Source organism: Muntiacus reevesi, chromosome 9 (genome assembly GCF_963930625.1).
Source record: "Muntiacus reevesi chromosome 9, mMunRee1.1, whole genome shotgun sequence".
Lineage (NCBI taxonomy): Eukaryota > Metazoa > Chordata > Mammalia > Artiodactyla > Cervidae > Muntiacus > Muntiacus reevesi.
The window spans coordinates 83,684,878-83,698,559 of NC_089257.1; the positions used below are offsets into that span (position 1 = coordinate 83,684,878).

At 39.3% G+C, this 13,682-nt stretch overlaps 1 protein-coding gene and 1 non-coding gene across 9 annotated transcripts in view; both read left to right on the forward strand.

Moving 5' to 3' along the window:
• YAP1 (Yes1 associated transcriptional regulator) overlaps positions 1–13,682 on the forward strand; it is a 125,476-nt gene that overhangs the window by 92,024 nt on the left and 19,770 nt on the right. For 2 of the 8 annotated variants that reach the window (XM_065945608.1, XM_065945615.1), the window contains exons 5-6: positions 9,625–9,818; positions 12,583–12,630. In XM_065945608.1, the coding sequence (XP_065801680.1) occupies positions 9,625–9,818; positions 12,583–12,630 (242 nt within the window). The remainder of the gene's footprint in view (positions 1–9,624; positions 9,819–12,582; positions 12,631–13,682) is intronic. The other 6 variants (XM_065945609.1, XM_065945610.1, XM_065945611.1 and 3 more) reach the window with 3 other exon arrangements.
• Positions 6,392–6,496, forward strand: LOC136176153 (small nucleolar RNA U13). The gene has a single exon (XR_010664528.1). It is a non-coding gene; the product is annotated as a small nucleolar RNA U13 (small nucleolar RNA).

Here is a 13,682-nt window from a genome sequence, read left to right on the forward strand (position 1 = left end):
TGCTGAGGTCACTTCAGAACTCATTCTGGACTTGCTTCAATTTGGAGATTCTCCTGTGCATTACTAATAGCATCTACTACCAGGGATAAAAACTTCTTGTACTTCCTTACTCATTCAACAGATGAGTGCCAGTTACATACCAGGCACTATGCTAACAGTTGGGGGTGGGGGTTGCAAGCTGCTGAGTAAATAAACCATTACAAAACCTGTTAAATACAGTGAAGGGCTTTATCATAAGGGGCTCCAAAAGGGAATGAGGTGAGGTAGTCAGGAACACTTTTGAAGAGGGACATTAAAGGATGAGAAGCCAGTCAAGCTCTACACTATATAAAAGGACCAGTTTTTGTACTTAGCAGTCAAAACTCAGATTCATCTCTTCTAAATTATTAATTCCCCTAGTGAAAGAGTAATAACATATAATTAGAAATAAAGCTATTATTAATGGAACTGTTTACTCATTAACATGAATTCTTGATGCCAGGTAGATTTTTAAACCTTATTCCCTGTCTCTCTATAGACCAGTCATTTCATTATTTGTACCTTAAACACTGTTTTCGTAGTAGAGGGAAAAAACAGTTATGTTCTGGAGACAGACAGAACTGAAGGCTAGTTAAGACTACTTTCTCCCTTCTCCTCCTCACCTCATTTAGCAACTCCTGTGTCCTGCCCCAAACTGCTTAATGAGGTGATGAGGAGAAAATGTTCTGTTGAATGTTTCTTAAGCTCTATTCACAATTGTATTGTTTGAAAAATACCATTGTAGTGAATTTTCATGCCAGACTTTTGATAGATGGTTGAAGGAAGACGATATCAAACTGACCTAAATAGAGACGTTTTTGATATTTTTGAACAGCTTAAAGATTCAGATACTTTAACCCAGTTTGGGGGGCCTGGCGGTTGATAATTGGAAAGGGAGAAAAGTACAGAGTGTGCCTTTGATAAGACCTAGCCTGGATTTTTAGAGGAGATTAGCTCTTACCACATCATACAGACCAAAGCCACAGTGAGATAGCACTTTATTCCCAGTAAGATGGCTGAAGTGAAAGACAGGCATCAGTAAGTGTTGGCGAGCACATGGGGCGGTTGGCACCCTCATCCATTGTCCAAATGATTGAAAAGGGATGCAGACACTCGAGAAAACCGTTTTGTTGCGGTTTCTCAGAAAGTGCACCCACTGTGCGGCTCAGCACTTTCACTCCTTAGATACTTATGCCCCAAAGAGGAAACCATGTGTCCATACAAAACCTGCGAACTTGAATGTTTGTAGCCACATGATTCATAAAAACCAAAAGGTGAAAATAACAGATGTTCCATCAACCGATGAACAAACTAACAAAATATAGTGTTCTGTACAATGGAAGGTTATTTGATGATAAAAAGGAGTAAAATGCTGATACATGCTATAACATGGATGAATCTAGAAAACATACCAAGTGAAACAAGCCAGTCACAAAATTGATTTCCACATATACGACCTGTTCAGAATAGGCAATTCCAAAGAGACAGAAAGTAGTTTAATGATTACCAGCAACTGGGGAAGGGGCAATAGAAAGTGTACTCCCAAAGGAATACATGGCTTCTTTGGGGGATGATGAAAATGTTCTGAAATGAGATAGTGGTGATGGTTACACACAGTCCTATGACTTTATTAAAACTACTGATAAAGGGGTGAAGTATCTCAGAATAACTTTTCATTGAGGTATAGCTTAACAGTGTTTATACACATCTTTTGCACATTGATAATGAAAAGGTATTCAGTCATTAAATTGGGACCCTAGCCTTATTTAAAATACATAAATTATTGTGCCAGTTAGTAACAGCTTTTTGTAGATAGTGCAATCCCCTCAGTCATGTTGAAATACTGAACTAGCAGTGGGTGTTTTGTGTTTTGTTTTCACTGTTTTAAGACTGACAGGTGGCCTGTTAAATTGTTTTCAGAAAACTTTCATTTCTTTTAATAAGCCTACTATTTTACAGAAGTCTTAAGTATCTTATCAATACAGGAAAAACCTAAAATTTCTTTCCAAATGTTATGAACAAACTAATACAGCCATTCTAACCATGTAATGTCTGAAGCTTGATAAAATATTAGACAAAATAAAGAAATGCTTTCTTGTGTTTGGGGAGATTTGATGTGAGTTAATGTTTTAAAAGTTCAAAAAAATGTTTCTAAGTTTAAATTTACACTTAATGGTATTACTGGGATAGATTTTATTATCACAGTCTACAGTTGATTACCAGATCTGAAATACTTTGTAATATTATAAGATTGAAGATACCAATTATGCAAACCTAAAATTTGTCTGAAGTTTGAAAACTCAGATGTTGAGAATGACATTTGAAAAGAACCCATGGTGATGACCTCCTTTGTTTTTGAGAAGGTGGTCTTTTTTTTTCCTTCAGTAATTGCTGACTGTATAATTTGCTACCATAAAGCTGTCAGGACTGATTTGTTTCTGACTGATTTGTTCAAGTTATGAAATAGTAACTTGTTACTATTAGGCAGCAAACTCTGAATTTTTAAATATAGCATATTTTTTTTAAAAATTCTGTCCTTTTTTAGGGATTTATTTCCTTTTTACCTTTTAGAAATTTTGTTAAAACTAGAGACATTTGGATTTTGGTGGTTGATCACTTAGGGGAAGAAGTTGGTAATGCAGTTCTTTTCTTTTTTAACTGCCCTGCCCGCTTCCCCCATGAAACAAAGCCTGTTTTGTTTCTTGCCTGCCTGTGAGGTCTCTGGTGCACCCCATGTGGGTGCGCGGCTCTGTGCTTTGTTGAAATGCTTGAGATGGTCAGAAGGTAAAGAACGGGATGCTTCTGAAGAGAAGAAATCCCAGCCTCAGTTCATAAAGAAAGTTGTTTGAGTTCGTCACTTAAGTGAACCCTTAATACAGAAACTTGTAGGACTGCTTGTATCCACAGGTAACAAACAGCATTTAAGTAAACAACGAAAAGGACTGACCATTATTAGCCAGAGAGACTATATCTATTGCATATTTTGTACAGATTTCTTTTTAATTTGTGGCGTTTTTACTCTGTCTTTTGATTCCCTGTTTTTCCCTTTCTGTGGTTTTTAGCAGTCAGTTTAGGTTTGGAAACGACCGTACCAACCGGTTCCGTGTGCCATCGGCAGTGGTCACTGTCATTACTGATCACGGCATTACTGATCACTGGCGTTTAATTCTGAGAAACTGGTGAGGCACAGAGGAGAGTTATGCTTATTTTCATATAATATTGTTACTGTCCAGCTAGTTTTCACAAGAATATATATTTACATTAACTTGTTATATGCAATATTACTTAATAAAAATGCAATATGGAAAGTTCAAAACTTTTTTTTAACTTGCTTTTTTTTTTTTAATTCTAGAGTTTCTTAACTCTAGAATCTGTTTTGAAATCAGTCATATTTTATCGTTTCAACACTTTTCAACTTACTTAGGGGTTATTCTCTAGCAGTTTTTTTTTTTTTTTTTTTTTAATTTATTTAACTGCTTGGAATGGAAACCATTTTTCCCAGTAGTTTTTTGCCCTAAACCTCAGATAGTGAGAGGTTCACCGTGCATGATAGATACTCAGGTCAGTCCCCCAATTCATATTTAACTCATATTTTCAAAACTGATACAACACAAGGGATGGAAACATCTCTTTGAGAAAATACGTTGAGTGCCCTTTGGGAATGCCAGGAACATTTTCACCAAAAGAGAAGGATCCCTAAGGAGGTTGAACTAAGGCTCAAACTCCACCACCTGTTTTTTTCCTGTTCAGATCTTGTAGGAAAAGATAAATATGCATGTCTTTGTGAATCATACCTAGAAATAGTGACAAGCATGATGGAGTCGAGGGATGGGGGAGAGAAGGTATGGGAATTCAAGCCAAGGCATTTGTATGTCAGTTTAGTCAGTTCAGTCGCTCAGTCAAGTCTGACTCTTTGTGACCCTATGGACTGCAGGCACCCCTATATATCACCATCTGCTGGAGCTTGCTCAAATTCATGTCCATCAAGTCAGTGATACCATCCAGTCATCTCATCCTCTGTCATCCCCTTTTCCTTCTACCTTCAGCGCTCAGATTTCTTTATGGTCCAACTCTCACATCCATACGTGACTACTGGAAAAACCATAGCTTTGACTGGGTGGATGTTTGTCAGCTAAGTAATGTCTCTGCTTTTTAGAATTCTGTCCAGGTTTGTCATAGCTTCTCTTCCAAGGAGTAAGCGTCTTTTAATTTCATGGCTGCAGTCACCATCTGCAGTGATTTTGGAGCCCCCAAAAATAAAGTCTGACACTGTTTGCATTGTTTCTCCATCTATTTCCCATGAAGTGATGGGACCGGATGCCATGATCTTAGTTTTCTGAATGTTGAGCTTTAAGCCAACTTTTTCACTCTCCTCTTTCACTTTCATCAAGAGGCTTTTTAGTTTCTCTTCACTTTTTGCCATAAGGGTGGTGTCATCTGCATATCTGAGGTTATTGATATTTCTCCTGGCAATCTTGATTCCAGCTTGTGCTTCCTCCCGCCAAGCGTTTCTCATGCTGTACTCTGCATAGAAGTTAAATAAGCAGGGTGATGATATACAGCCCTGACGTACTCCTTTTCCTATTTGGAACCAGTCTGTTGTTCCATGTCTGGTTCTAAGTGTTGCTTCTTGACCTGCATACAGGTTTCTCAAGAGGCAGGTATGGTACTCTGGTATTCCCATCTCTTGAAGAATTTTCCACAGTTTGTTGTGATCTACACAGTCAAAGGCTTTGGCATAGTTGAGAAAGCAGATGTTTTTCTGGAACTCTTGCTTTTTGTATAATCCAGTGGATGTTTGCAATTTGATCCCTGGTTCCTCTGCCTTTTCTAAAACCAGCTTGAATATCTGGAAGTTCACAGTTCACATACTGTTGAAGCCTGGCTTGGAGAATTTTGAGCATTACTTTGCTAGTGTGTGAAATGAGTGCAATTGTGTGGTAGTTTGAATATTCTTTGGGATTGCCTTTCTTAGGGATTGGAATGAAAACTGACCTTTTCCAGTCCTGTGACCCCTGCTGATTATCTGAAAAACTAATAATCTTTAAGTTTTAGAAAGAACTGTTTGGAGAAGGGGGGAGGCTAACATTTTTGGAGCACATATTGTCTTCCAGGAATATAATGGATGCTTTACATTTTACTTATAAGCCCCACAGTGGCGTCCACCTGGCTCAGTGGTAGGGGATCCTCCTGCCAGTGTAGGGGACACAGGTTTGATCCCTGTCAGGAAGATCCCTAGAGGAGGAAATGGCAGCCCACTCTAGTCTTCTTGCTTGGCACGTTTCATTGACGGAGGAGCCTGGTGGGTACAGTCCACGAGGTGGCAGAGAGTTGGACACAACTGAGTGACTGAGTGCACACACCCACAGTGATCCATCCCCAAGGTAGAGATGAGGAAACTGGGAATTAGATGAAGTACTGAACTGATGTGCCGAACTCTAATCATGGTTTGTTTGACTCTGAAGGCCATGTTTTTTATATTGTACTATGATACCTGTCAGTTGTGAATCTAGTAATGTTGGTGACAGGTAGGTACAAGCAGTTGTATTAACGAGGTTGCTGTGCTGTGCTTAGTCACTCAGTCGTGTCTGGCTCTTTGCGACCCCATGGACTGTAGCCCACCAGGTTCCTCAGTCCCTGGGGATTCTCCAGGCAAGAATACCAGGGTGGGTTGCCATGCCCTCCCCCCGGGGATCTTCCCGACCCAGGGAACGAACGAGGTCTCCTGTACTGCAGGCGGATTCTTTACCGTCTGAGCTACCAGTGGAGCAAATCTTAGCTATTAAGTGTTTGGCTTTTTTCTGTCCGTTCCCCTGTAAAATACTAACTGTAAACCATAATTATTAAGGTACCAGCCGTTTATTCTTTGTAAAGACATTTCATAAATATGGCTTTCTTGCTGTGTGAAAGATTAATAAGGCTTTGAAGAATACGAAGCAGCGAGTCATGTTTTTTGGACATCCCTTCTCTGCTGTATCAGACAGAACATTAAAAAGAAATAACCAAGAAGACTTAACTTGATTCATAAATTTAAAAGAAAAAAGTCTCTGTCGGTCAGAAAATAAAACCACACAAGGAACAGGGAGCACAGACAGGCCTGGGGCCAGTCATCTTGTAAGGATATCAGACCTCAGACTGTTGAGAGCACAGGAAGAGAGGCATGACGCAGGCCTGATGGGGAAAGGCAGGCTGCAGCTGACTGGCCCTGGCCTAGGACAAAAGCAGGGACTGACCACGTATCAGTCACAGATTTCAAAAAGCAGTGTGCAAACCAGATTATTTTAACCACAAAGCAATAAAATTAGATCCCAATAATCAAAAGTTGACTTCAAAAAAAATATGGCTTGCCCCACCAGCTATTAAAACATACAGGATCCTTTTGTAGTTCATGAGCGTGATGACTGGGTGTTCACGCTGCTGCGTGACATGTGCCTCCCTCCAAACCTTGTTACAACATCAGCGCATTACCTGTCTGACGTGGAAAAAAAAAATACAGATTATAATTAGAACTGTGGTACCTAATAGGAAATTAGTTGAGTGAAATACTAGTCAGTTATTTTTCAAAGAAAATGGGAGAAAAACTCTAATACTACTTTGGCATAGTGTCAAGGATATTATTATCAAAAACGCAGAGTGAAGTTAAATATTAAGAGTATGCTACCAACATACTACTGCAGTGTACTGTACAGTACCCTCCTGGATCTGTGTTTGCTTGGATTTTTAAACTCTTAGGGGCAGGGCCGTGGTGGGTGGTAAGTAAAGCAAGTGTATAAAATTCAAAAGCACAGTGTCACAAGTGAACCAGTATTTGAGTTGGTGGCTGAGTCACATAAAGAAGAATTATTTCAGGTAACACTTAAGCTGATTTGGCTGGATATACTTAATGAAATATCTTAAGGACAAAAAAAAATGACAAAGAATTCAAACCTTTTAATTATCATTTTGTTCATCATAACTTTAATGTTCAGTCATAATGTTATTTTGAAATAATTGTATATGTATAAAAGAACACATATTAATGTTATTAGAACCAAGTTTTTCAGCATTAGGCAGAAAATAGTTATAAAATCTAAGCAAAACTCCCAAATGATACATATTGAGGTTATTTACAGATGAAAGGCTATATTATTTGCTTGAAAGTAATTGAGGGAAAAGTCAGAACAGATGTAAAACAAAATCAGTTACATATTGATCATTGGGAAGCTGGGTGATGACTACATGAGGATTCATAATATATTTTTTTCTGCTTCTCTGTGGCAGTTATTTTTCAAAATTTTAAATATATGCTTAAGAGTATAAACTGTACTCCTAAATAACTCATGAGTTAAATGGAAATCAAAATAGAAATTGCAGATATTTGAAATAGAACAATCATGAATTATATGTATGATTTCAAATGTGGGACATGCCAGAAAAGCAGTCCTTAAAGGTAAATTTATTGACTTAAATGTTCAAAGAAAAGATTTAAGCTAAGTGAGTTCAACTGAAGAAGTTAGAAAAAGAGACTTCCCCGGCAGTCCAGTGGTTACGACCCTGTGCTTCCAAAGCAGGAGGCGTGGGTTCAGTCTCTGGTCAGGGCGTTGAACTAAGATCCCACATGCCATCTGGCATGGCCAAATTTTTTAAAAAGTTAGAAGAACTACAGGAAAAATAGAGGGGGAAAGTAAGAACAAAAATGTTATCACCTTATATTAATATCTCAGTAGGTTGAATTGAATTGGCTTTCTGAGAGAGGATTGGTCTGTAATTTTCCTTTTTTCTAATATCCTTGGCTTCAAATCAATTTTATATCGCCACATAGAAGAGTTGGTAGTCTGTGGGGAAATTGGTAGGATTTCTATATTGCCGTATCTTTTATAAAGTTAAATTTCTGCCTCAGTGAATAGTGAAAGGACTGAGAATCATTTCAGTGTTTATTCTCAGCACAGATTTTATGCCAAGCTGCTGGACTAGGCACTGAGAATATATGCTTGACTGGGGTCTGTCCACACTCCCGAGGCAGGTGTGTGTGCGCCGAGTCGCTTCAGTCCTGTCCGACCTGCCAGGCTTCCGTCCGTGGGCTTCTCCAGGCAAGAATACTGGGGTGGGCTGCCGTTCCCTCCGCCGGGGATCTTCCTGACCCAGCGACTGAACCCCGTCTCTCGTGTCTCCCGCGTTGGCAGGGGGTTCTTTACCACTAGTGCCACCTGGGAAGAGAAGATGCAAATTTGTAAATAAAGAATTACAGTCAGGTGGGAAATGTCCGTAGACAAAGTCCCAGGGCAGTGCCCTGAAAGAAGATGATTCTTAATGTCCATGGCAGACTCTGGGAAAGGCTGGGAGGTTTGTCAAGTAGCCTCCAAGAGCTGTACCTACGGCACAACGGAGGACATGTGCAGATCATCACAAGGAGTTTGCTTTGTGGCCGGGGTCAGTAAGTCATGAGCACCAACAGTGGATCATTTCAGATTTTGGCAGCAAGGTTGATGAGAGAGAGCCATCTATGATTTTTCTTTATTTTAATGTCTTCATAAGGTATTAGAGATGTGCTGGTCGCAAAAGTGTCGTGTAGTTTCCTTCTTTGCTGTTCTCTGCAAAAGGTTGTAAAAGATTAGTATCATTTCTTCAAGTGTTTGTGAAGTCATTTGGGCCAGAGGTTTTTTTTTGGTCAGTATGTATTAAACAATGACCTGAAATTTCACCTTAAAAAGTTGAGTAGATGTCTGAAAAGGTAATATATCATTCTCACTGCCATTTTCATGTAATAAGACTTCCATCTGCTTACTGAGGCTACCACAATCCATAGTTTGATCAATGTATCAGTGGTAGAAATTCACTAGTATAAAAATCCAGTCTGTTTCTAATTGTCAAATGGTGTATTACAGGTTCAACTAAAACAAATAACTGACTCCCTTGGCTGTATAGGGGGTACAGTGGTGTTGGATGAGACCAGTCTGTGCCATCCAGACTCTTACAGGTTTTATTTGGAGCATGTGTCAGATCATCTAATCTACTTGATTTGTTAGCATTATATTTAAAGATTAATAATCTTGAACTTTACTACTTAGATTGCTTTCTCTTGGTTACTTTGAGGGATTTATTTTTAATTAGATATATATTTTGTAATAAGCAGTGCATTCACATTATTCAAACTTGAAAAGTTACAAAAAATGTCTCTTGAACATCAGTTCTTTAGTCACCCAGTTCCCCAGCTACAGAGCCAACAAATGTTAATTGCTTCTTAGCTGTCCTTCAGTTCAGATTCTCTGGATACGCATGTAGTTGCATGTAGTATATCAATATAGGCCTCCTCTCCCTTTTTAAAAAAGCACTTTTCTGTTCTGTACTATGCTTTTAACTTAGTGTATCTTAGACTGTTCCATGGCCTTGCCTATTAGAGCTGCTGCTTGTTTCTTTTGTCTTATGGGTGCCTAACATATTACACTGATGACAAGCATGTCTAATAATAATAAACTAATGTACCCTTTGTACTATTGGTGGGTTTTTAGGTTACTTCTGGTTTTACTACAGAAAAGGCTATGTTGACCATCCCCATCGTGCTTGTGAATGACTGAATATCGTTTTTCTTTGCTAGTTTTTTAGACCAGATCTTCTGTTTCCTTTCAGCCATGAACCAGAGAATCAGTCAAAGTGCTCCAGTGAAGCAGCCACCCCCGCTGGCCCCCCAGAGCCCGCAGGGAGGCGTCCTGGGTGGCGGCAGTTCCAACCAGCAGCAGCAGATGCGACTGCAGCAGCTGCAGATGGAGAAGGAGAGGCTGCGACTGAAGCAGCAAGAACTGCTTCGGCAGGTGAGGCCCCAGGTTAGAGACCAGCCTTCCACTCTCGGGGCTTTGTTTTCCTACCTGAAGCTGGGTGTGTTTCGTTTTGGCATTTGTTGGTTGCAGAGGAGCGTTGTTTCTCTAAAACTAGAGTGACACAGAAACATTCTGTCCAGCTCTGTCCTCATCTCAGTCTCTTTGCTGGCCTCTGAGCACGTGGGCTGTGACCTGTATACCTGTATCACACAGAGGCGTTTGGGCCATGTTCACTGCAGTCAGGCAGAAGTCAAGGGAAGCAAGGGTGCTTTTCCTCAAATATACAGGCATACCTCAGAGATATTGCCCGTCAGTTCCAGACCACCACAGTGAAGCGAGTGTTACAGTAAAGTGAATCACACGAAGTTTTTGGTTTGCTGGTGCATATAAAAGTTAATGTTTATACCATACTATAGTCTATTAAAGTGTGTAATAGCATTATGTCTTAAACAGTGTACATTTTTTTAAAGTACTTAATTTTTAAATACTTAACTGCTGAAAAAAATGCTAGCCATCACCTGAGCTTTCAGTGAGTCATCTTTTTGTAATAGTAACATCACAGATTACTGTTATAAATAAAATAATAATGGAAAAGGCCAAAATATTGTGAGAATTGCCAAAATGTGACACTGAGGAGTGAAGTGAGCAATTGCTTTTAGAAAAATGGCTCTGATAGACTTGCTAGTCTCAGGGTTGCCATAAAGCTTCAATGTGTTTTTAAAAAATTTGCAGTGTCTGTGAAGTGCAATAAAGTGAGGTATGTCTGTACAGGGAATGGCAGACCATTTAATACCGAAGGTTTCACTAAGGGAGAAACTGGAACATCACCTGGGGAGAAACATCTTTTACTTTAAACAAATTATCTGTTTGGGAGAATTCACCAGTAGGATACCTCTCACAGGACAGATAGCTTTCACTATTGCCGAATCTAAGATGTGTTTTATTTAAAATGTAACATAGGCTATCCCAAGTTTAGAAGATCCCAAGTTTAGAAGATCCCCAAGTGTCTTAAAATTACCTGCTTGTGGTGGTTTTTTCACGTTGGGAAGGGTAGGTTCTAACATTAGAGAGTTGGAAACCTTTAGGGCCATTTCTATAGGTTTTCTTTCAGAAATACTGTTGGCTTTTTTGTGCCATAAAAATATAATCCCTCATCTCAAATTTCAGAATGATATCTAAAGTTCAGATGTTGGTGGTATGATCTTAGTATATTTTAAAATTTTTATATAAATATTTTGGGTAATAAAAACACAATGTGATTTTGAAAGTGTACAAAAGGTGTAAGTGAAAATAAAATCTCCCTTTCCATTTCTCTAGTTCTTTTTTCTGGAAGTAAATAGCTAACAATTTCTTATACTTCCCCCCACCCCCACCCCAGACATTCTCTTTATTTACAAACATGAAATACATGTGTCTATATTATTCCCCCTGCCCTAAATCGTAGCATACTAAGATAAGGCATTAAAAATATCATTATATGGTACATTTTTGTTGCCAGGGTGTAGACATTTGAACAAGGTACTGTTTTCTTCATGAAGGTTATATTTTAATAGTGTCACTTGAGTGTTAATGGAAATAGATGAACTTGATGTAGTGACTGAACACTGATTTGGGACTTGAAGAACTGGTACCTAAGAGTTAAACTGAGCCACAAGCATCCCAGACCGCCACACCTGCAGACTGCGCTGTCAGTAGCCGGCCAGTGTCACGTGGTGTGGCTGGCCCCAGAAGTGAGTGAGGGAGATAATGCCCATATATGGTGTCATGAAGTGGTCTTGAAAGAAGTATTTCCTCATCTGCCTTTAAGAAAGTAGAAAAAGGAAGCACGTTAGCAAGTTTACTATACCTCCGACAGACTTTTAACATATTACTATAAAGGAAAGACATTTTTCATTTAAATAAAACTATCACCAGAGCAAGGTAGCATCATCAAGAATATAATTATATAGCTATTAGAAGAAATAAAGTAATTTCAGGGTACGTTTTTACACAGCCTGTTTTCATTGCTTGCTTTTCATTTTGTCGTTACTGAGTAATAGATGGTATAAGTAAATATTATTTCACATATGAATTGAAGACCATCAAAACCAAGAAACCTTATTAATAAGAAAGATTAAAATCCGTCATTTCGTTGCAGTAGATCAGCTGTCTCCCATCCCCTTCCCAGCTGGTGGGCAGAATGCTGCTGCTTATGAAATTCTTTATTCTAAAGAATTTTCCTAAGCCTTATTCCCACTCTTACTCTGGGTGATGGTCCCGGACAGAATAGCTTCCTTTAAAGGTGACTTCTTTGTCTCTTTACTGCCTACTGTGTTGTCTATTCTTCTGTTGAAGTGACCGACCTGCTCTAATCTTATACTAATGGTGTATTGTTTAAGGTGTTTGTTTTTTAGCAATCAGTATAAATTCAGTTTAAGTCTTTTGGCTTCCTGTGAACTTCTTCCACTGACAGTTTCTCTTATCACTGAAACATCAAATTATATTTTCCCTGCTTCATCTATACTCAGAAGTAAAGAACCTACCCGACCAGTATCAGATTGTGTTTCAGTCCCGACCCCTGTCCTGCCCTCAACGCTGTGAACACTGCTGAGGCTTCCGTGTGTTCCGTGGTGACTCCCTGGGCTCCTGTCTCCCTCAGTCTGCTTCTTCTTGAGCTAGCTTGGGAATTCTGTGCTATGGTGATATGTCTGGATGGAATTTGTAAGTCAGCCTTCACAGCCAACCCATGTGGCTTAAAGTAATTTTTATCCATCTTATTTTTCACTCTTAGGCAATGCGGAATATCAATCCCAGCACAGCCAATTCTCCAAAATGTCAGGTAGGCTCTTGTCTGATGTTTTAGCATTGAAAACAGATATTCTGTTAGGAAAGAGAAAAACTTGTGCTCTGGGGGCCTGTCCTCACTGAAGAATAACTTCAAGGCCTCTTCCTACCAAGCTACTTAAGTTAACATTGCTATTCCCAGAAAGTTGACACTGTCTGCTCCTCCCACAAAAGTAGCAGTCCTTTTGACTCTGGAGGTCTCTCCCCTCAGCCCCCACATTTGATAAGTAGTGTGTGCGTCCTGTCAGCCTTGAAGTGTGTCTGATTTTCATTTGTGTGGCCTGAAGTAGTGCTCACAGTGACTACAGGAATTAAAAATTTGAACAGTAACAAAGGTGGCACAGCTTCTTTACTTAGGTAGGCTACTTAAGGAAATCCATTAGAGTGTAATGATACTACTAGGAAGGGAGACGTTTTTTCTAGTGGACATTCCAAAGAAAGAATGTCAAAATCACTAGAAGAGAGAAGTGAACAGTGCTCTACCTGAGTACTCTTTTGGGTCTCTTTGTTGGCTTTTATCAGCATTTCTTCCTGGTGAACCCAAAGAAACACTGCTTGTGAAGGTATCTTATTTAGATGGAGCGGGTGTGGCCACTTTTTCCTTCTATGACATAGGCACTTGTCCGACTCATGAAGAGAATCTCATTCTTAAAACCAAAGAGATCTCTGTGTTTAGGGCTCACCGATTATGGAGGAACTAGAAGCTGAGGGATTATTGCACTTTTTTCAGGTGGGCAGAAGTGACCATGAGACTCCTCATTTTATTCTCTCTAGCTCTTCTGCACTAGGCTGACAGGTGCATTGTGTTGGAATGAACTGTGGAAGTGGGAATTGTCAGAACTCCACTCACGTTAGATTCTGTTAACTTGTCTGTCTAGATACTATACTAGATAGAATCCTTACAGAGACCAGTTAACTTAGTGAGAGGAAAATCTCTATTCTTTCTCTCTCTCATAAATGCTTTCTTTAATCAAGAAATCAAGTAAGGGAATAATTCATGAACATCATCTTTGCTAAAGCAGTGCAGACATTCTTACAATGAGGGCT